The following is a 21,856-nucleotide window of genomic DNA, read 5'->3' on the forward strand; positions in this document are numbered from 1 at the left end:
TCGCCCTTCTAAACGCTGCCTTTCTAAACGCTGCGTTTTGTGCGTACAGCTAGCCTTGGGCACCGAAACGTATTCCGCACGTTTGGTGTGTGCCTTTGTACGAACTCTGAGCTTCTTGGACTGGGATCTAAGGCCATGCGTGCTTTAGAAAAGGCGATGGGGAGCTTGGTGCTCATTTAAATGTCCCTCGAAGCAGACAAAGCCGCTGAGGGTACAGCTCTCAATAGATTGTCCTGGGACAGGGGACAGACTTCCCTCTCTCCTTCCCAGTTCCTGAGGCGACAGCAGGTTCTTCAGTTATACAGGAAGATCCTGCGGGCTATTCGCGAGGTCCCTGCGGAAGCAGATCGCCGGTATTTAAAGGACTGGGCCAGGGAGGAATTCAGAAGAAATAAAGGTGCTACAGAAGAGGTGAGGGTCGGGAACCCGCAACCCTGACCGCCTGCCCTCGGGAACGATCAGTGCGCCGTCCTGTGCTTTGTCACGTGGGTTTGTTCTGTAGGTGTCACTTCTAGACTGGCGAGAAGGCTCCTGTTGTTACTGTCTCTTAAGAAGCATTTACGTGAAGAATAATTTGGCATCTCTAAATATTATCCCCCCTGTTGGCGGTAGTAATGTTTGCGTGATTTCCAGATAATAGTCTGGAATGAAAAAGCTAAAAAACAAACAAATCCTGCTTACTCAGCCCACAAATCAGAAAAATTGTATTGAATAATACGATAACTAGCAAACGTATTAATGGTCAAGCTTTCTATAGCTTCTTTTTTTCATCTTTAATTTCAACTATATTCAAGCTGAACACAGTCAAATGGGATGGTTGTGGATATGAAGCATGTATGAAATGCAGAAACCTTTCCATTTCTCGTATGTCTCCTGTCCTCTCTGCTTTCTGGTTTGTTCCTTTTTCTAGCCAGTGCCCAAGGAATTGGTGGCTGAGTTTTTTTTTCAAAGCATTACAGTACTTGGATAAAAAGAACGTTGAGAGAAACATCTGCTTGCGCTGTAAAGCACCCGTCTCCATAATGCCCATGTGCAGCTGTCGCTACCTACTTGCAAAGGCAGTAGACACAGAGGCGTAAAGAAAACATTTTGAGGGGTTCAGATGCAGTTCGAAACTGAGTTTTAAAGCAAAGCCATAACCAGCCCCCAAACACATCATTAAGGAATTGGAGAGAATTAATTCATTTATGCACCTGTTTTTTTAACCGTCTCAGTGACTATAGCATTACTTCACACACAGAAATAGATCACAGTAGTGCTGGTAAGAGCTGTATGTATTTTAATGGGTTAAAATCTGCGTGCTTGTGTAAAACCTGCGCTGAGTACGGACGTGCAGTTCAGTAGATTCCATTTTGTTTTATAGGACGCAATCAGGATGATGATTACTCAGGGCAACATGCAACTTCAGGAACTTCAAAGAACGCTTAAGCTGGCAAAATCCTGATCTTAATTTTGTTGACAGCTGGACTTTCATCTGCTGCGAACAAGCATAGTATTTTTTCTGGAATGTGGTTATAATAACAGCCTTTGCTGACAACCTGGTCATGTTTGAAGGTGGAATCTACCGCAGTGGGGGGGGGTTTGTTTGTTTTTTTCCCCTTCCCCTTCCTCTTCTCGGTTTGGTTACCCTCCCGTGTGGAAATCACTCAGACACAAAGGACTTTAAAGACCTGAATGGATGATGTAGCATGTGCTGTAGGAAAAACAGAAAGCACCAAAAATTACAACAGCAGTGTTAGGTCAAGGAAATGGAAAATAAATAGAAGCCAGATTATTTTGTCTGTTTTCTATTGTGGCAACTCAAGTGGTAATATTCATAGTGGTAACAGCTCTTCCTGTACTGTGCCAAGGATTTTTACCAAAATTTGGGATTAAAAAAGCATTTGGGATAAACAAACGGGCCCAAAACAAATAAACATGATAAAACATTAAAAGAAAATGTTTTGTATGTAGATGTTGATTTTCAGTTATAGCTGAATAAAACTTAAAAGGGGAGGTCTTTATACATGAAAATGAGAGATTTTAGCCCCAGAAACAGTTATTACCAAGTTAACAGGATTACATTCAAGTTAGTATTTAAAAGTCAGTATAAAGTAGAATTACAAATAGAGAATACTAACTGCAAATACTGTCGTCCGTTTTTCCAGATGCCGTATTACTCCATTTCTAACTGTTAGCTTGCAATTGTTCTTACCTTCCTGTGAATTGCAGTATATCTCTCCCCACCCCCCGTATAATATAAAAATGCCAAGGCGAGTCTGGGATTGTCTCAACATAAGTAGCCAGACAACAGTAGCTAGCTGTGACTATCCAGCAGCTGTGGGCGGTTTAGGTTGTGGTTTCAAGAGAGGCAGGAACCCTTCCCTCTCCCGCTCCGCTATTACAGTTCGCTCGGGGGGCCACCTCCCCTTGCCAAGGCGGCTTTCTGCCCAGTTCGTGAGCCGGACTGCCTGACAGCAAGTCCGGTCCGTGCCGCCGCTGGCACGAGGGAAGGGACGGGACAGCATTCCCCTTCCAGGCTACCGGAAGGAAGGAAGACCCCACTCGGGTGCAGGAAGTATGCTTCCTGCTGCAGCCAAACGAAGGGTCTTCAAAGCTACACGCTTCAGCAAAGCTGCTTTGCAAAAAGCTGCTGCTCAACAAGAAAGAATGCCGTGGGGTTTTTTTTTTCCTAATTCTTCTGAAAGTCGTTGTAGAATCCTTTCCAGTGATGTTTATTTAGCTTTGCAGTAAAGGACGTGGCTCAGGCAACCAGTGAGGCTGCTAAAGAGTTGAGGTTTGTACAGACAGAAGCCTTTGAGCTTCTCGTCAGTCAGTGAAAAATAGGTACGTCTAAATATTTTGTTAAAGATCTAAATTTTCTTAATGTTTTCTGGTAGAATACACTGACAGAACATTAGTGTGTTGGGGATAGATTTTTTACGTGACCAGAAAATGCTGTTTAGAAAGGAAGCTTGCCTAAACAAAGCCGTAATCGGTGTCGGCTTGTTCTTAAACGTAGCCTTCCCTTTCCCTTCAGCCAGTGGTTTGATTTCTGCTCCTTAATTAGGAGACTTTCCCCTGCCGCCTCATCGCAGTGCTTTCCATTCGGACCCCTGAGTCTGCCTTACTCCTTTGACTCCGGTTCCTACGTTTCTAGGTTGTGGCCACATAATCCAGGAATAGGTCTTGGCAGGCAGTGCCCTGGACAGCCACTGACCTCCCGAGTGCTGCTGCCTGTCATCTCCACTGCTTTGTGGGCTTGTCAAGATAAAATTGCCTGCCAGAAGCCTTGAGGAGCCCAAGTACAGACTGCTAGGGTAAGTAAATTTACTCCAAGTGTGCGCTGCAGAGAAGGGTAGGTAATACGGGTATTTTGTAAGGAAGTCCGTCAACTGGAGTAGTTTTGAAGGAGGGAGGACTACAGAGGGAAGTAGAAAGGAATTAGCAGAAAATGCCTCCCTTTATTTTACGGTACCCTTGTTGGCTTCAGAAAACCTCTGAAATCAGTACTCTGCAGCCAAGTTACTGTCTTAAATTACTGCTCCCTTAGTTACTGTACATTACCGCTCCAATGGCTACCTCGGTAGTGTAGGTCGTACGTGAAGCAGATTAGCTAAAGCCATAGCCTTTCCGTTGCCCTTGCACTCGTGCAAGCTCGGGAGCGTGCGTGTGATCAGCTGCACAATTCGGCCCTGTGCCAGTAACTTCCAAAACGGTGGGTGCGTGCATCCGCTAACGGGTGGCAGTCGGTCCCTGCAGCCTCCCTCGGGACAGACGGTAGACCCGCTTTCCACGTTCTACAGCAATAAACGCAAAAGCTTAGAAGTCGAAGTCCAATTTTCTGCTTCCCCTTCCGAGGCAAGTGAGGGGATTTTGTCAGTTTTCTCTGGCTAGAAAAAACATGACACCACAGACTTCCAAGCAACGCAGACTTCTGAGCAACACTTATTTTAATTGCTTGGCAAAACATTCACTTTATCAAGATGATACAAAACTTAAATAGCGTGCCTCTGCGTTCCTACAGTAGCTTAAACAAAACTGTAAACGTATGAAAGTGTCTATTTTAGACTACAGAAGTCAGAGCAATAAAACTAGTGTTTCCATAACAGCAGATACACTTTTCTTGTCTTGATAGTGCATTAACAGGTGCTTTAAAAATATTGTTATATAATACAATTTTCTTTGCTTTATACATCTGCTAAGAAGATGAAAGCTTAATTATTGATTAGTCAGTGGCATGTTCAATACTGTAAAGTATTTTGTATTGATTTTAGGGTTCCTCGGTACAGAAAAAAAATCTCTTTCTCGGCATAACAGTACTATCCTGTATCCGAATTGGTTTTGAACAATGGTTCTATCATGATCTGTTAAGTAAACTTACTTTTCTGACAGAATCTGATGGAGCCTTCTCAGAGGTTAAGGAGGAAACCCTAACGGGGTGCAGATGCAACGAGTTACGGTGCCTCTGGTTTATTTGGAGTCTGTCAGCCTGGACGACATTGCTCATTCTAAGTTTTGATTTTATAACAAAAGGCATCCTTAAAAACTGTAAGATGGTGTTGAGTTCTATTTTGTGGGACTGTTTGTGAAACCACTCCTAAGACCTGCAGACTCACCAGGGCCCGGCTTCTCTTTTTAGAGATACAAGGGAAAAAACAGAGAGGAATCATTCAGAGGAACGAAGGAAGACAGTCTGGACAAGGTGTCTGGGAGAAAATCCTGACTCTGCAGAAAAAGAAACATCTGAGTACAGGGAACCAGGCTTTCACTTCTTTATCTGAAGAACTTTTTCAAGCTTCTTCAGTAGTAGAGAATTCAGCCATTTGCTGCTTGAAGGAAAAAAGTTTTATATAAAAATTACACCTAACAGGTAGAGAGCATGGTTATGGTAAAATATTTGCCATCCATGCCCTCAACAAAACTTCTCAGTCAGATTACTCGAGATGGCCCCAACAACCGTGTAACCACAAGGAGCTTTGCAACCAGGACACCATTAAAAAAAAGACAAACCTAATTTAGCATTTGTTTCAATAATGTAAAACCAAAAGAAAAGCAAGGTGGCAACCACAGCCTCTGTGCCTAATGGAATGAGTCACCTTAGCATCTTACTCGGTGGGAGCCTGGCCTCTCCCGGCTGGAAGCCTGCATCTGTCACCTACGTGGGCTTGTAATTTGAGTTGGTTCTGTAGCCTCTCTCCCCTGACTACAGGGAGGCCGTGGGCAGTGTCTAAAATAGTATCAGCTGCCCTTCATCACTAAGGAATTTCTGTCAAAAGCTCTCAAACATCCTGGATTTCAGTATTGGTATCGCCACGTGTTTACATGTAGCATACAGTGGAACCCTCTAGCCACACATGACCTATGTGGAAATAAGGAAATTCCTTTTTCAGAAAGCAATTTTGGTTTCTAATGCAGTGTGTTTTCAAGCAGCACCTGGAAATTGAGAGTGCAATATTTAACGGACTCTTGGAAATAACAAAGGAAGGGTCTAATCTGCAGCATCTCGTTGTCATCAGTACAGTCTGCATATGAATTCTCCTCGGTTCTGGAGTTTCCAAAGTTATTTCTACTCCTGAAAAAGAGCATTTTGTTTGGATGTACCAGGCACTACAAATGTATATATATCTAACAATATTTCAGATTCCTGTACAGCGGGTTCCAAAATGAGTCGCATTGCTTGTCTTTACCTGCTTGGTAGATGCTAGCTCTCTTTCTGCACCTTAGTCCTTAATTTGCTGAGCTCCTCTTCTAAGCTTTTAATATGTTCCTTGAGCGCAGCTTTGTCTTGCTGCGCTTTCTGATTAGCTTGGCACCGGGCTTCTTCTATCTTCCGTTCATACCACTTCTCCATCTGTGTGGAAACAGCCTCGAAGAAGTACTGTGTTATCTCCAGGGCCTGGGAGGTGTTTCTCAGCGGAGGGGCAGGCGGCTGTCCCGCAGGCAGGGCAGAGGGCTGCTGCTCCTGGCTGTGATGTGCCCCGGCGGCGTGGTGCAGAGCTTTGTGCCTTGACTGCCCGCTTTTGCTGGACTTCTTTGTCTGAGTTCCTTTGTCAATGAAGTAGCCGCTCTGTGGTTCAGTCTTTGCAGGTTCAGTCAAGGGCTGCAAAGCAGCTTGAACCTTAACGTGTCTTAATTTGGACCCCAAAAGCTCGGAGGGGGGCAGCTCCTGCTGGAACCTGTGGAACGTGCTGGCACTAACAGCTTTGTCCTTTGGCCTGACGTCTTGAGCAGGGGCAGAAGAAACTGGTCCGCCAATGATTAACTGTTGCTCTGTACCTACAGAATAAAATATATACATATGTATTTAGAAAAGCTCTGGGCATTTATTTTAGCATTCAGAAATCCTCATTGTTCGATGAACGACGCGGTTTCCCGTGTACCGTGCTGTGTGTACTTTGTAGAGGCTTGTATTAGTTTATCGCATCTTCACGGTCAGGTGATACAACAGAGAGTCATTAAAAGAGAAAAGCTGGCTCAGGCAGAGAGGCACTGCATTGCGGCTGCGGGACTACAGACTGACAACAATCAAAGGACATCACCAGAAGGACGTGTAACAAAGATCAGGCTAGATTCCCAAAGTAGTTTATGTCTGCTGGTATTTATGAACCCCCTGCTTCTACCAGAATTGAAGCCCCACTAATTTTGCAAAGATAACACATTTTGATGCTCCTGAACTGTTCAGTGCATGCCAACTGTTCATGCTGCCACAAGATCTCCTGTGTGGTCTTCTGCCTTTCTAGTCTGATGGGGTATCCGTGTCCATGTCTGTTTACTTTGCATAGTGTTTTGGGGGGCATATACAATGCCCCCCAGGGCACTGATAGCTCTGGGGGGCTTACAGAAGCCCAGGGCATCGATAGCGCTCTCCTTGGCTGTGGAGACTTGGGCATTCTGCCCATTTCTTTTTTCCTCAGAAGCTTCCCTGGCCAAGCACAGAGAGGTGGCTTGAACCAAGGTCTTCCCATATCTTCAGGTGGCCACGTTCCCTGAACGGCCTTGAATGTTCTCAGCTGTTTTTGTTCTTGTCAAATGAACTAATAATTAAACAGACTTTGGTTCAAGGAAAGAGGAAACAGTGGGAGGTTTATTCCATATCCTTGCAGTTTGAATATTAACAAGGGAAATTAGTATTTTAGGTTCACATCCTTGCACCCTGCCATTATAGGTTCCATACATCTGAAAAGCACTAAACAGAATACACTTTCTTCAGTAGACTTTGGATAATCTGCACACCTTCCTGACAGACAATGGAGTGGGAGCAATTCTGACTGGGAAGCTGGAGAAATTTCAAAAAACAGAGTTATTCAGAGCATCAAAGGACTTGGCTTCAAAGGCACAGTGACATGGAAGCATCAGGAAGAGCCACTGGAATTCCACCCAACCATGTCTTACAATATTCCCAGTGGCTGCCTTGAAGTGTATTCTAATCCCAAGACATTATGCATACGGATGGAGGAAAGCACACAGCCAGAATTAATATCTGTGGTATTAATACAAGTATCCCTCAGTTAATTAGCTCGCCTTTGAATGAATGTGACCTCTAAGTACCTGACAAGGTTGCACCTGACGCACCATCTTGTTGAATGCAAAACTGTTGCCCAAAGCTCTGTTCCGGCATCTGGACTCTGCTCATTCCCCCATCTTCCAAGAGGCTGTTTGGGAGCGTGATACAGGAATGCTGGTGGGAGCCCTCTGACTGCAGCATGGGCTGGTTGGCTTTACAGTCCTTGGCACTGTGGGGGTTGTTCTCAGTATCCAGGGTCTCAGTGAGGGACTCACAAGTGGACAAAGTTGATTTTGGTCTTGATGACCTGGAATCTCCAGAAAGCCTGAGCTCCAGATTCTGAATCTTCAACATGCACCAAGTCTTCAGCTCATTGACCAAGGAAATCTATGAGAAAGAGACTGTAAATTAGATGATCCTATGATTAGATCCTATGGTTCCTGGGCTGCTGAGGACGTGTGGCAGGGACAAAGGGAAGCAAGCCTGGTATCTGTGGGCTTAGACTCCCTGTACAGATATGCGTGCTGCCACTGGGAATATTTAAAGGACTGCAAATCAGAAAAGATGAAGAACCATGCATTAGCTAATGAAAGGCACCCTCTTTCGTCCAAGCTACCCCCTCTTAGATTTGAATGTGCTACTTCAAATGCAACTCTGAGTCCTCTGATCAAGGCTGACTTGTTTAATCATACAGTCAATGGTACTTGCTAAGCGCAAGGAACATCACGTGTGGTCAAAGCTGCCGTTCTGAAGAGTGCAATTCAAATTAGACACTTCTGGGACACAGCTTTATACCATTACCAACCTCTGCTCCTCTGTTCATTCGGTGATAAAGATGAGTCCAACACTAAATGATAAATTACCAGCGGCTTTCAAATTACAAAGGTGCTTAATAAGTGTCAGGTGCAGAGGCATTTGCCAGTAATCACTTAAAATATGAGTAGCTGTTTTACCCTTTTGTTCATGTGACATCACGAATTTAGGTCAGGCCCTCCTATGCACATGGACATTTAGGCCATGCATTTAGTAAAGCCCAACTCAGTTTTTCCAGTAGTTTCAATTAGACCCAACAGAACAGGAACAGCTGATACCGCTTAATGGCAATGTCAGTTCACCTGATGTATCACTCCAGTACCAGTATCTCATTTCTTAAATGGAGACTGCAAGGAGATGGAGCACAAGCCCAGACATTCGGAAGCCAATATAATACTTATGTCTCTTACTATGAAATAAAAACTAAAGCTGCCTTAGTTTGATAAGTACTTTTCTTTGGAGAAAACTGTATTGCGAATGTTAGACCGAAGTATCTTGATCAGTAGTTTATGCTGGGATTATAACAGCTGCCAGGCTTTTACCACAGATTTGGAACTGTCTTACAAAAGTCATGACCTTTTACTAGCACAAAGTGTATTTCTCAATGCTTAGACAAATACCAATAATGAGAAAATTAACTGTATTTTAAGTTTGCCTATGTGAGTAGAGAAATACAAATTTCTTAGCATGTTTTAATGGTGAGTTTGTGCAGAAGCTAGAGGGGCAAGAGCTGGATCTCCACGGGAACAGTTATTCTTGTAATGCTGGTTAAACAAGCATACAGAAAGAACTTGCCTATTGGCAGTAATACACAGCTTGGAGATGGCGCGCTGTTGCCAAAGTCAGAGGGAAGAACTGCAGCCTTTTAATGCATGGGGAAAAAAAAAAGATCAGAGAGAGGAGAAGGGAGAGATTCCCAGGGCACACAACCAAATGGATGAGAAGTAAAAGGAACAACACAGTTCTTAAGCCTTTGTTCCTGTTTGCAGACGTTCCTGCAGACGTCCTTTAACTAAGCAAAAGCTGAAAGCACAACTGTTAAAAATTTAGCGGTAGGAATTTTTGCAAAGCACTACGTTAGAAAAAAGGTATTTTGTTATAGATCCCACACTTCAGACCCACCAAATTAAATTGTGACAGTGGGACTGGATTTCACATTCCTCACTTCTAATGCAAAAGCTTTATAAGTTTGGTTTAGAGATTAAGGTGGTGGATAGGAATAATTTGTCTTTGAAGTTCCTTTGCCTGTTTCAACAGATGAGATAAATCTCCAATATTCTCTCTGCCTGCTGGAACGAAACTCTTGAGCTGATCCATCTGAGCGAACAGGGAGTAGGTGTTTCAAGCCCTACCTGCCGTTTCTCCCCCTCATTTTTTTCCAGCTCGGTGTGCTGTTGCAGGCGGTGAAGGCACTCTGTCCTCTCTGCGGACAGCCGCTCAGCCATAAGCTTGTCTAAAACACGGAGCTGTGGAAAACAACACAATTTAGCTGAGATGATCGTGTTAAAAACCAAACAAAACCCCCATCTGTGAACCTTGTAAGTCAAAGTACAGTCTGTCTTTCAGTCTTCATTTCTAGGAATGCTGCCAACTACAATTAGATGTAGCTTGCAAAAAGGTTCAATCACAAAATTATCGATGAATAACAATTACATTAAAAAGAAAAAATAATTTAGAGGATCTTGAATCTCAGCGCAAACAGAATTCAGCAAGAGGGATTTTTACAATTATGAACCGACCAGCTGAAGGACTGCCTTCTGCCTTTAGGTTTCCCTCTTAGGGCCTCAAGCAGTTCAGATTTATTGTCTAAAGAAGCACCGGAAGCCACTTAACACATTAAATGGGTTTTTCTCAAGACCCTAGTTTGCAACATTAGATCCCTGTGGAATGTCACAGTTCCCTGGTCTTGAGTATTAGCTTTCAGGTTCGTTTTTACAACACAAGAAGCAATAAACAAATCATGACAATGAAAATATTCATTAAGCTAAGGATATGTTTCTAATAGTCATGTGGGCAAGCAGACCTCCAGGTCATATTCTTACTTGATGTTGAGTTTTGCTTTCCATCTGGCCCAGCTTAACATTCATCTTATCTTGTACTGTCCCAAACTCAGCTTTTATCTCTTCCACCGTTGCCTCCAGCTGATTCTCCAGTTTATTTATCAGGGGCTCACAACGACATCCATTTATCGGTGCCTGAAAGGAGTAATACATTTACCTGCTGCATCCCGCTGTCCTCTTAGTGCACTTGCAACATGATCACAGCCTCCTTGAGTCAGTCTTGGGTTCTTCTGTACCATGTACTGTATCTCACCCTCCTGATAACACCTTACAGTAGCTCAGCCAAGAGGCTATTAATTGGAAAAGCACAGGCCAGAAAAGGATTGATCTGATTTATATGGACATCCTAACACACAGCAGTGTTGATTTTACTGGGGCTACAAGCATCAATGAGCTCAGATCACGTATGCCGTGGTACTGTGTGCTGTATGAGGGGATACCACATTACAGGCCTACACCCCGTGTCTCGATGCTGTAATTCTGAATTGTACAAAAAAAATCTGGTTTTGTGGACGTGTGTGGGCTTGTGTGCATTTGGTTTTTAATCTAATGCCAATAATGTGCCTTTTTTTTTTTTCCTCCCCTGTACTGTATGGCAAGGTCTCACTGCTCCTGTCTGCCTTCACCCTGCTGGCATTCAGCTGACCCATATCTGCTCTGCACACCGCTGCCTTCCTTTGACCTGCATGACACCGTCCCAAGGCTCCTCTGCAAAGGGAGCTGCACTGACCACATTTAAATCTCTCAGGGAGATGGTCACAAAAGGCTCCCTTAAGCGAGGACAGCTAATCCTCATCGGCTTCCTCTGCAGTCCGCAGGCAGAAATTGGCTCCTTCAGGGGGGTGAGTCAGGAGCCCAAAGCGTCTCCTCTGAACCTGTCTGCAGAGGAGCCTCCCTCTCTCCTTTGGCCCTGCAGTACTGTTTCAAAAATTGGGTGTTATTCCCTTGGCAGGGGAAGGCGGGTGGTTTGCTGAGCACTCAAGAAAGCTTCAGAAATACATGTACTTAAGAAATTCTGTTTGCTGTTCAGTGCCTGAGGGCATCAAAGAAGACAGCCGAGCAAAAAAGAAGGGGAGAGAGGAGTGTCACGTATTTCAGGAAATACTATAAGGGAGTCTAGCTCTATTAAGCTAATCTTTGTGAACAGATTAGATTTGTATACAAATCCTATCTGCTCTCTGCATCTTTCTTCCTGCTCCCCAAGTCTTTCCTACTGGCCCATCCTCCTACCATCAGATCCTAGGGGCAGGGAGATACTGCTTTTAACATATGAAAGGTCCTCCATCCTTCCTCATGTCTGCTGTTAGGATAATCCCATAGTGCCCCTGTCTGGAAATTTCCCAAGCCTTACACAGCGACATGTTGGGAAATATGGCCAGTAAAACCTTTGAAGTCTGACTTCAGTGATCTTCAGGATCTGCTGAACTTCTTAACTACAGCAAGGGACCGAGGAGAGCTGGTGGATGGATGTGAGAAGCTAAGGAAATGAAAGGATTGACCTCCCAGAGGTACAGGAGGGCAATATTAAAAAACCAATATAGACGTTTACAATGTCTACAGGGTAGTTTGCTGACTGCTTTCATGCTTCTTTAGAAATGCGTACTGGTAAATACTTGCATAATAAAATGAGTAAAATATCAGTCTCTAAACTGGAATAAATGCACATGAGCTGGTAACTCCAGGTTTATTTGTGAATTTCTGTGCAGCTCCTGCCTCCAGTACTTCTAGAATCGCCAAAGACATGTTGCAATAAACAGAACTGAAACAAAACGTATTGAGCATACTCAAGCTCTTGGTTCAGGTAGTAAGCTTCAGTGTTCACACACTGCTTTTGTTTATTTTCACTGGCAAAGCTCTTTGCATTTCCTGTTGGAAATCTTAATATTTCAAAGTGTATCGTAAAAGTTCCAGTGTCATTTCCAATCACTGTTCACACCTTATCTCCAAAAAGGAAATACTTTGTAGATCAAAACTAGTTAAGTATGTCTTCCTTAGCACACACAAAACCAGCTTATTGTTTACTAGACTTCAGGCCAAAATGCAGCTGAAGCCTAGACAGGGAAAACACATCCACAGTCGTGATTTCATACCCTTAAGAGTGCAGTTAATTTAGTGCGTTTTCTGTCCGTTAGCTAACTGTGCCCCGACTGGCAAGTGCTGCTCCCCGTGTCTCCCTCCACGAGGGCAGCGGCCGGCTCACCTGCATCACCTTCCCGTCCTTTCCTCGATAGAGCGTGTACAGCTGGTAGGCTCGGACCTCGTGGGGAGGGGGTGGAGAGGAGCAGTGATGCTTACTTCTGCGCTTAGGCACGTTTTGCTGGGGCTGAGGGAGCGCCTGCTGGTCAGCTGGGGAGATGGGGTCCGAGAGCGCTGAAACCTGCATAAAATACACACAACGTTTTCCCTATTTATGAGTCCCCTGGTAAACTATTCCTGGTGGGAACGGGACAAATCCATCGTGACAATTACAGCAAAAACCTGATTAAAACACCAATCCAGCTGCAGTGCCTGGCCACAACCTCGGTGTCTGTCAGCACAATAACCAGGTTTCCGCACAAATCTGGTCCGTGTGACCCTCAACAGCAGAATTTCCCCACCGGAAATCGGTTTTGTCTGAAGGCTACCTCTGCCCCGTGAGCACGCCAGGGCTGCTGCCCTGACTCACCGACACGCTGAAGGGACACCTGTATTATTGCTTAACAACTATCCCTTTTCTGCTGTTTTAAATCTACTGATACCTTTTCCTTTGGCTTTTTCTTTTTGCTCTTCTTCCCTTTGGGATCTGGTGAGGTTGAGCGGGGTTCATCCTTCAGGTCGCTCTTCCTCTGGGGTGGCTGGTCGCTGCTCGGTGTGTCGTCAGCAGCTGAGACGCTGCCCTGCTTGAAGCAAAGACAGGGAGTTCAGAGCAGTTGCAGAGATGGAGAAAAGGTGCCTTTTCTTCAATTTCCCAGTTTTAAGCTGCTCTGCACACACGAGTGGGTAACTCTTTAGCAGCAAAGCACGACAGACTGCCTCAGACAGCTGCCGTGGTCATGCACAAGTGATGGCTCCAAACAGATTTAGTCCCGATGGGTTTTATTTACGCTCCCTCCTTGCAGCAGATGTAGCTGGTAATGCTGGGCTGTACCTTGCTCTGTACCACTTCATCCCGTGGTACCGACTGAGCTCGCCTTTCCTCCTTCAGCCTCTCTCTCTTCTTCCTCAGGCTTCTTCCACGGTTAAAGCGTGAGACCTGAAGGTGGACCACACTGTTAGTCAGTGGCGTCACCCTCTTTCCTACCACAGAAGCCAAGCAACAGAGCAGACCTTTTTCACCTCTACTAAAAGGCAATATATAAAAGAAAGTGCACTGCCAGATGGATGCTGATGGGCCAAGCAATGTGGACGTTCCTAGCTCAGTGGTGGTGTGTTTTAACAGCTAAGTTCGCACTTTGCTGTCCCTTGGAGGGGTGAGAGCCTCCTCCTGTGTCCTCCTGTGTCCCTGGGCTGGTTGCCAAGCCAAGCCCTTCTCAGAGGTGACAAGGAGGAGCAGGGCAGGGATCACACCTGCTCTCCTACCAGAATACAGAGCCCTCCCCACGTGCCTTCTGGCCTGAAGAGCGTTGTAGCATTTCACACACAGCAGCAGAGTATAAACAGGACATTTTTGTCCCCATATCAAAGCATCTTCCAGTGCGAGCAACCATCTTGGGGGGTGGGAGAAGTCTGAGGCAGGCAGCAGAGGGACACAACCTGGGAGCTTTTGGGTACAGGGCGACCGCAGAGCACAAGTGCCTCTGGCTGCTCCGTCCTCTGCCAGTCAGGACAGGCAGGAGCTCTGCCAGCGCTTAAAACTGAGGCTTAATCTGCACACCTTGCTGGGCTTGCGGGCTGAAAGGCTCCATGTCAATAGACCTGAGGCCAGCACACAATGCCAGCAGAAACGTAGGCACCTTTCACAGCAGAAGGTTAAGGACCAGGGGATATGGCCCCTCTAGGGTAACTGGCCTCAGCTCCATGTGTATGCGTGTGCTGGGGAGTGATTTGTAACCTACCTGTGATGCTTTAGTGAGGAGGAGCGCAACCTCAGGGTTATTGTGCTGTCTGGCAACCTCTAGAGGGGTCTGACCTGCCTGAGAGGAAAAAGAAAACAGCATTTCCTTCAAAACACAAGCTGCTGGAAATGTGGAATTTCTCTACCCGAGGTCAGCACATGCTCTGTGCACAAGAGCATAGTGACTAACTGCTTTCATTTACCCAGATTTAATTCAACTCTAACACTCAATATTTTCTACCAACACTAGAGAGAGTGTTGAAGAGAGTCTGCACTGAGAGAGAGAGAGAGTTGGGGTTGTTTTGCCTAGAGAAGAGAAGGCTTTGGGGAGACCTTATTGCAACCTATCAGTACCTAAAGGGGGCTTATAAAAAGATGGGGAGGGACTCTTTATCAGGGAGTGTAGGTAACAGCTGGTAATGATAGGACGAGGGGTAATGATTTTAAACTGAAAGAGGGTAGATTTAGATTAGATATTAGGAAGAAATACTTTACTGTGAGGGTGGTGAGGCACTGGAACAGGTTGCCCGGAGAAGCTGTGGATGCCCCATCCCTGGAATTGCTCAAAGCCCAGTTGGACGGGGCTCTGAGCAACCTGGTCCAGCGGAAGGTGTCCCTGCCCACGGCAGGGGGGTTGGACTAGATGATCTCTAAGGTCCCTCCCAACCCAAACCATTCTGTGATTCTGATTCTAATACAAAATACCAAAGAAACTCCACGTCCTACTTACATTGTTGACAACAGATGCATCAGCCCCTGCTTCCAGCAACAGCTTAACCACCTTCCTGTGATTTAGAGCAGCAGCTACATGGAGTGCAGTATCTCCTGCCTGCAAGTTAGAAAGCAGAAAGCAACGGTGTAACACACGTCCTTGGGTCTCACCCTGCAGAAATCACACCTTCCTAAAAGATGCTCAGAGGTCGAAAGACCTACACTTACTGATGCAACAACTAAGCTTAAATAAGGCCTGGTCAATAAAAAAAGCAGAGTTGGGAGGAAGGGGACAGGAGGGGGCAAGGAGCTACTTCAGGGCAAGGACCTACTTCAGCCTGGTTTTGAGAAATGCAGCTGGGGCACTGGTGATCTGGTTTACCTAAACCGAGTGACACATGACACAGCTTGGAAACAGCCCAGCTCTACCGCCAGCAAACGGATACGACATCCGAGGGCAGGACCGGTTTTCCCACCACAACCTTCTCTTTTTTTTTTTTCTTTTTTTTTTTTTTGCAGGTTTGATTATTTGGTGCGCACATGGTCATGTATCACATTACTCAGAAATAATCAGATAAGTACTAGCAGCGAGATGGCTGGTGTTCCCTTCATGAGATTCCTCAAGAAAAACAGTTTTTGGACCAAAGCCAGGAGGCGAGCCAGGTCCAGCACTAACACACTGCCCTGCCCTTGTCCCGGTGCAGTGAGGTGAAGACGGCTGTGATCAGATTTGGGCACCAGTAACAGAGCCAGCAGCTGTTCAAGGCAGACTGGACACGTGCATATAATGCCCTCCTGTCCCCTTTGCCTTGCGTTTCGCCTTCAGAAAATTAGATCTCCTCAAGACTAGTGGAAATCTATTGCTTGTTGCTAACTGGGATGAGGCATGTTCATAAATAAAATCATATGTGCAAATATGGAACAACTTCAGGTAGCACTGGCGAATGAAGGAAAGTGGTGTCTTTCCGGGCCAGGTTCACACCAGTTAATATTCAGTAGCTCATTTTGCAAGTTAAAAAACTCATTTCCAAATAAAATTACATAGTAAATTTAACACGCTGAGACCCATTTTGTTTGCTGCAATATCTCCTATCTAAGAAACAAGATTAAATGTACAGATCAGAAAACATCTTTATGATCCTCAACTACACATGGAAAATTTCCCAGGAACATGAGATGATGTGGTTAAGCACCACATAATCTGTTTATTTAGCAGATTTAACAAATTTTAATGTACTAAATCCATTCCCTTCTACCACCCAGTTAGGCTATGCTATAGGTACAGCAATCAGTTACTTCCCTATAAACCAACTATGGATGATTAATCTTAGGTTAGACTGATCATTACTTTAAATTTAAAGCATACTTTTTCTTCACTTTTAAGTCTTTTTAATTCCCACTGCTGCAAAACACAGCAGAGAAAAGTATTCCAGAGAAATTCACACTTATGTAGCATCTGAACATTAGTGAGTTCTGCTTCACAATGTCTCTGTAATGGCCATAGGATCATTAAAACCTTGTTACAGAGGAGAAAATGGGACCCCATAAAATGACTCAGTCTCTTGCCTAGTCCTGTTCTGCACAGAACTGGTAAGGACACAGGAGCGCCAACCCCTGCACCTACACCACTACCCCTGTCCCAAACACCCTTTCTACACCAACATACGACTGCAGAACCTCATAAATAGGCAATGCTTTAAAGAAATGATGCAAATGCGATGGCAAAATAATAAACCACTGATACGCCATTACTTTAAGGCTGTTCTTAAAAGCTCAGGCACTTGGTGGTACAGTGAAACACAGAGAGAAGTGGGATTCCTTGGGTAGGAATCCCCCTTTCCAACAACGAGCCGTATGCAAAGGGCGCAGAGTCGCAATGAGGTTCATGCACTGACCTGGTTCTTTTCATGGACAGAACAGAAAGCACTGAGCAGCACCCTAACGATGGGCAAGTGATTATAACGAGCAGCCACATGCAGACAGGTATCTCCTGCCTGCAAACAGAAACAAAGCTCTGAGCATGTAATCGCAGTAAGAAAGCTTGCACTTGTCATGGTGTTCAGGGATGAAATAATCCTATTAAACCAAAAAGAGCAGTAAGTGCCACACGCTGAAGAGCAGTGCTGTCTTCTCCGCAGTACAAAATCTACTGTCATGGGTGGGAAGGTTTAGCAAGAGCTGGGGTCAGGCAAGGTAGGAGTACGAATTCTTTAACCACTGATGGGAAATACTGGAATTATAAAATGCTGATTTACTGCACTACAAAACCTGGTTTACCTTTTTACATTAAATCTGTTCTTCTGAACTGCAAACCAATGTGATTTGGAAACTCAACTCTGTGTTGCACATAATGAAGAAAACATGAGGAGTGGAGGCCAGAGCAGCATCCCCACGAGGGGTGGCACATGCGCAGCTGGGAATGGGCGCAGAACCCCACGGGTTTCCATTTCTGTGTGCCTCTGCCCACCTTGTTATCAAGCAGGGACAAAAACATCTGGCTTCCTTTTGTAGATTTTTTTTTTCTTTGTCACGGCAGAATCATTATAAAATAGGAGGAAAGCTGTCTGAAATTGAAGTCACCTTGAATCTACCTCATTTGACAGACCAACACTCAGTACATACATATTATCTGTCTTAGTGAGCGCAGGTCTGAAGGCTTTCCCTGCTCTGGCACAAAACTCCTTGAAGATTTCCATCTTTTTGAGAGAGAAGCCCTTTTGCGGAATTGCATGACAGTAATATGGGTCAGGCCATCAGGACCACAAAAAGCAGCAAAGGACCAGCTGCCTCGGTCTGTGCAACAGCAAAACCCCCTTTGGCTCCTTCCATCCCCTCTCAAGAGATGGGTACAAGTAGTGCATCGCTCAGTCCTACCAAAAGCATTCCTGTACATGATGTATATATACAATGGTTTGTCAGTCGTTTTTTTCAATAGCGTTTATAATAAAAATCACAGCTTAAAGCATTTCTGAGTATTTCTACAAGTTAAAGCAACATAGATAAAACAAAGGCACACAAAAATGAACGTGTTCTTTTCAAAACTCACATTATTTTTGAGGTCTGCTCGAGATCCTCCAAGTAACAAAACCCGAGTACTCTGGGAATGGCTATTCTGGCAAGCCAGGTGAAGAGGTGTGTTACCTGCCTTAGAGAAATACAGGAAAATATAAAAGCCGTATTTAGAAATTGGACATAAGCATTAAAAAATAAAACCTCACAGGTCTTCCCACAAGAAGATTCACCCAGGGCTGGGAAACTGTCACTGTTGTTTTCCCGAAGACATGAGCTGAATGAACCCGGAGACTGAAATACCCTCTCCGTCCTCGTAATGATTTATCTGAGATGTAAAGGCAGAAACTGGACAGTCTAACAATATCTGCATTGCTCAAGTCTGTTTGCAGGAAGCGAAGACTCTAGAAACTGTCTGGTTCATTAATATCAAACAGCACTGTCAAGTATTTAATTTAAAGAAATATAATTCTTATGTTTTGGGCAAACTCAAGCAAAGTCGGCCGCGACTGCTGCAGGGTGTTAGGCAGACAAGATTTCTGTTTCTTTACGACTGTAACACAAACCAGCTCCAAGTCTGGCTGGGTCTGTAGGTGCTCTCACAGGGCAGGATGCAGATTTTAGGCTATCGGGAAGCTTCAATGTTCAGAAAACACGCCAGTCTCCAGCCAAAATGAGACGGGGGAAAAAAAGCCACCCAAACCCCAGAGAATCACATGCTAAGGTTCCTGAAAGAAGCAAAGATGCAGTTTTTATGGACAGAAATCAAAGAAGAGTTTGCTTGTCTTTCTAACACTGTGAAGGGTTTTATTGGTCTGACAAGTTTTTCTGACAGCATTTGGCTTTTGTTAGCCTGAAAATGTTTGGGGATTTTGGCTCTTGGGAGCTAGAAATGTAATCAGCTCAGGTAAAAAGGTTTCCCATGCTTACTAGGCTGCCTGTTCGGCTTGATTATGTCCTTTAATTTGTGCCCTGTGCTTTCAAGACACAGATCAAAGCTGCAGGGTTTGAATTACAAAAGGCCTACTCTTAGATGTGGTCTTAGGTCTTCAGTTCCACGTTACAGTCTATTTCAGGCCTGAATGTAGTCTCTAAGCTGTGGCAGGCAAGCATTTTCTTTCTCAGCTAAATTGCATTTAAGTGTAAACTTTTTCCCTCCTAAAAAGGTTTTATCTCTGAAAAGAGATTTTATCTCTGAAAAGCCTCTGCAATGTCTTTATCATTTGCTGTTCGGAAGGTCGGCCCTGGTGGGAAGGCAGAGAGGTCCTGTGCAGTAGGTGATGGGTGAGGACCTCGATGTGCTGGGAGAAGCCACAGTGCTGGTGCCTGGGGTCGGGGCCCACAGAGCAGGCTCACCTGGCTCGTCTCCCACCAGTTGACCACTCTCTCACCAGCGTCTGTGAGAGGGAGAGTGGGTCCGAGTTGTACTGATCTGGGGGTCCTTTGCTGGTCTACTCAATCTTCACTGGAATGTACAGACTGTTGGAGGGTCTAAAAAGAAGGCTACAACTGATCTCACGGGATGATCTCTTACAGTGGAAGAGTTTTTATTAAGCCAACTTGACTGAAAATGAACTGCATCTCCAGGGTGATTGCTGCACAGGAGGAATACGGCTACCCAGGTGGTTGACCCACATGTTGTCCCATTCCTCAAATGCCTGCCTGACTTGCCTTTAAAATCCCAGGTGTCCTGCCTGGCCTCTGCATTTCACTTAATATAGAAGCCATCTTCAGTTGCATCGCTCTTTTATATACTATGTGCTCAAGGTGCTGTGCTGCAGGAAGTGCATCCATACAAGCGTTCCCCAAGCAGTCCCAGGAGATATTAACCAGGAGTTACAGAAAATAAATACAGAGTCAAATCCCTCCCGTCTGCTGCTGCTTAGCAGGGTTTGGCAAATCTAGCAGCCCGTATCTGTCCCATCCAGCCAAAATCGCACAATGCCCAGGTGTAAGTCAACAGCCCGTAGGGTGCTCCTGCACATGGCACTCAGCCCTGGCTGCCAGAAAAGCTGTCAGAAAGATTATGCTTTGTTGGCAGTAACATAAAAAGTTGAGAGACCAGAGAAACCATTTTGGGATTAAGCAGAATTAAGCTCTTCATTTTTCTTGAAAGCAGAAGGGGTAAAAGCACATGCATGTGTGCAAGCATGCACAATTTCATCATTTTTCAGCAGCTCCTGAGAAAAGATCCTGTTCATTAAAAAACACCCAAACTGTGAAATGCAAAGGGAGAGGATTGTGCAGATAAGACATCAAAGACCAGTGCGGGAGCTGCTCACGCAGTATTAAAGTCTGCCAGTTATACTTCAGACATCAGCCTTGCTGAGCTACTCTGTGCACATACTTTCCAAGAGAGGTTGTCTCCAAACACGCTGTATTGTAAGCTAAATCTTCTAATACCATGAGGCATCCAAGCATGCAGGATAACCAGACTTGCATCTTAAGCCCACACCTTTGTACATAAGTGTATGCATATACACGGCCATATGGAGTATAATGGTTCACAGGACTATAAAGACAAGCACTATTGTCTGTTACGTGTAAGCATGGGAAGTTGTCTAAAGTACCTCTGATACAAATCTAGGTGAACATTACAGCAAAAAATAATTACAGAAAATAAAAATTGGAAGTTGGAACAATGTAAAAGAAGGAATACACATAAAATAATATCAAAGATGAGGTAACTACAGATCACAAAGTGACCACAATTGTACAAACATATGTGTACATACTGCATATATGCACACATGCACATACAGAAACAATACGTCCAGGCAATGTGCTTTTTTAGTCCAAATCTGGGACTTTAGCCACCTGTCTCCCTTCTTCCCTTTCTTTGCTAGCCTCTTTCAGCTGTCGTTTTAGAGACACATTTACCAAAAAATGCTCGGAGACTCCATAAAGCCATCCCACAGCTCTCTTGCCTGTAACGGAGGACACGGTGCTAACCATGTGATCTGACCGACCCATCAGCACAGCGGTCCAAACCCTAACTCAGCTCACACCATAGGCTGCTACCGCCATTTCCTAGACTATTCCAGTAACTTTTGAATTAGTGAATCGAAGAGAAGTCTCCCACGGGTATTACAATTAGAGTGGAACTAAAACTGCTTGCTTTGTTATTCCTTCCTCTAAACTGCTCTCAAGGTATTGTAAATACCAAAAGGAAGATAATCCAGGTTCATTACAAGATTTTGGTACGAGCACTCAGGTACTAGGAAGAACTGTCTAACAAAAGATACACTTTTTTTTTTCCCCTCTGTGGCTTACATTCATTTGGCTGTTTAATTTCGGGGGAAAAAAAAGGATTTTGAATGCCATTTTCCCATTAGTACAATTCATTTTCATTTTAAATCACACCAATCACAATGAATCCGCTCGGTATAAATTAGAGCACCGTGGAGATTTCCACAGGAATTGCAGTGCTCCTCAGCCACAATTAATATATCATTCAACGTGCTACTGAATTCTTCCTGCATCAGCTGTCAAAACAGAATTTCCTAATGCCTGTGGAGGAACCATCCAGGTATAATAAATGCAAAAAAAGAAGAAAAAAATCCCACCAGGAGCTGATCCCCCACCCACTGAGAAATGCCATGGCCAGAAATCTCCAGTGCTGAGAATCAGCCATGTTACACCAGAACTGAAAGCTCCTCCGGTGTAGGTCTCACCTTGTTCTTGGCAAGAACGTTGGCTCCTGCTTTAACCAGCACTTTGGCAGACTGACTGAATCCATGCCAA

At 44.7% G+C, this 21,856-nt stretch overlaps 2 protein-coding genes across 5 annotated transcripts in view; one reads left to right on the plus strand and one right to left on the minus strand.

Moving 5' to 3' along the window:
* Window positions 1-7: 7 nt before the first annotated feature.
* Window positions 8-1,932, plus strand: LYRM2 (LYR motif containing 2; the record flags this gene model as incomplete). The annotated part of the gene is made up of 3 exons (XM_009333081.1): window positions 8-85; window positions 271-411; window positions 1,364-1,932. Coding segments are annotated over 3 exons (300 nt in total), but the record flags the coding sequence as incomplete, so codon positions are not given.
* Window positions 1,933-5,118: 3,186 nt separating this feature from the next.
* ANKRD6 (ankyrin repeat domain 6) overlaps window positions 5,119-21,856 on the minus strand; it is a 35,384-nt gene continuing 18,646 nt past the window's right edge. Inside the window, exons 4-15 of one of the 4 annotated variants that reach the window (XM_009333083.1) lie at window positions 21,787-21,856; window positions 18,150-18,248; window positions 16,999-17,097; window positions 15,123-15,221; window positions 14,394-14,471; window positions 13,487-13,591; window positions 13,098-13,235; window positions 12,560-12,736; window positions 10,342-10,494; window positions 9,652-9,765; window positions 7,762-7,873; window positions 5,119-6,258 (exon numbers count right to left, since the gene is read on the minus strand). In XM_009333083.1, the coding sequence (XP_009331358.1) occupies window positions 5,684-6,258; window positions 7,762-7,873; window positions 9,652-9,765; window positions 10,342-10,494; window positions 12,560-12,736; window positions 13,098-13,235; window positions 13,487-13,591; window positions 14,394-14,471; window positions 15,123-15,221; window positions 16,999-17,097; window positions 18,150-18,248; window positions 21,787-21,856 (1,819 nt within the window). In that variant the 3' untranslated portion in view covers window positions 5,119-5,683. Of the gene's footprint in view, window positions 6,267-7,754; window positions 7,874-9,651; window positions 9,766-10,341; window positions 10,495-12,559; window positions 12,737-13,097; window positions 13,236-13,486; window positions 13,592-14,393; window positions 14,472-15,122; window positions 15,222-16,998; window positions 17,098-18,149; window positions 18,249-21,786 lie in introns of all 4 variants that reach the window. The other 3 variants (XM_009333082.1, XM_009333084.1, XM_009333085.1) reach the window with 3 other exon arrangements.

This window comes from Pygoscelis adeliae, unplaced genomic scaffold, assembly GCF_000699105.1.
Source record: "Pygoscelis adeliae isolate BGI_AS28 unplaced genomic scaffold, ASM69910v1 Scaffold57, whole genome shotgun sequence".
Taxonomy (NCBI): domain Eukaryota; kingdom Metazoa; phylum Chordata; class Aves; order Sphenisciformes; family Spheniscidae; genus Pygoscelis; species Pygoscelis adeliae.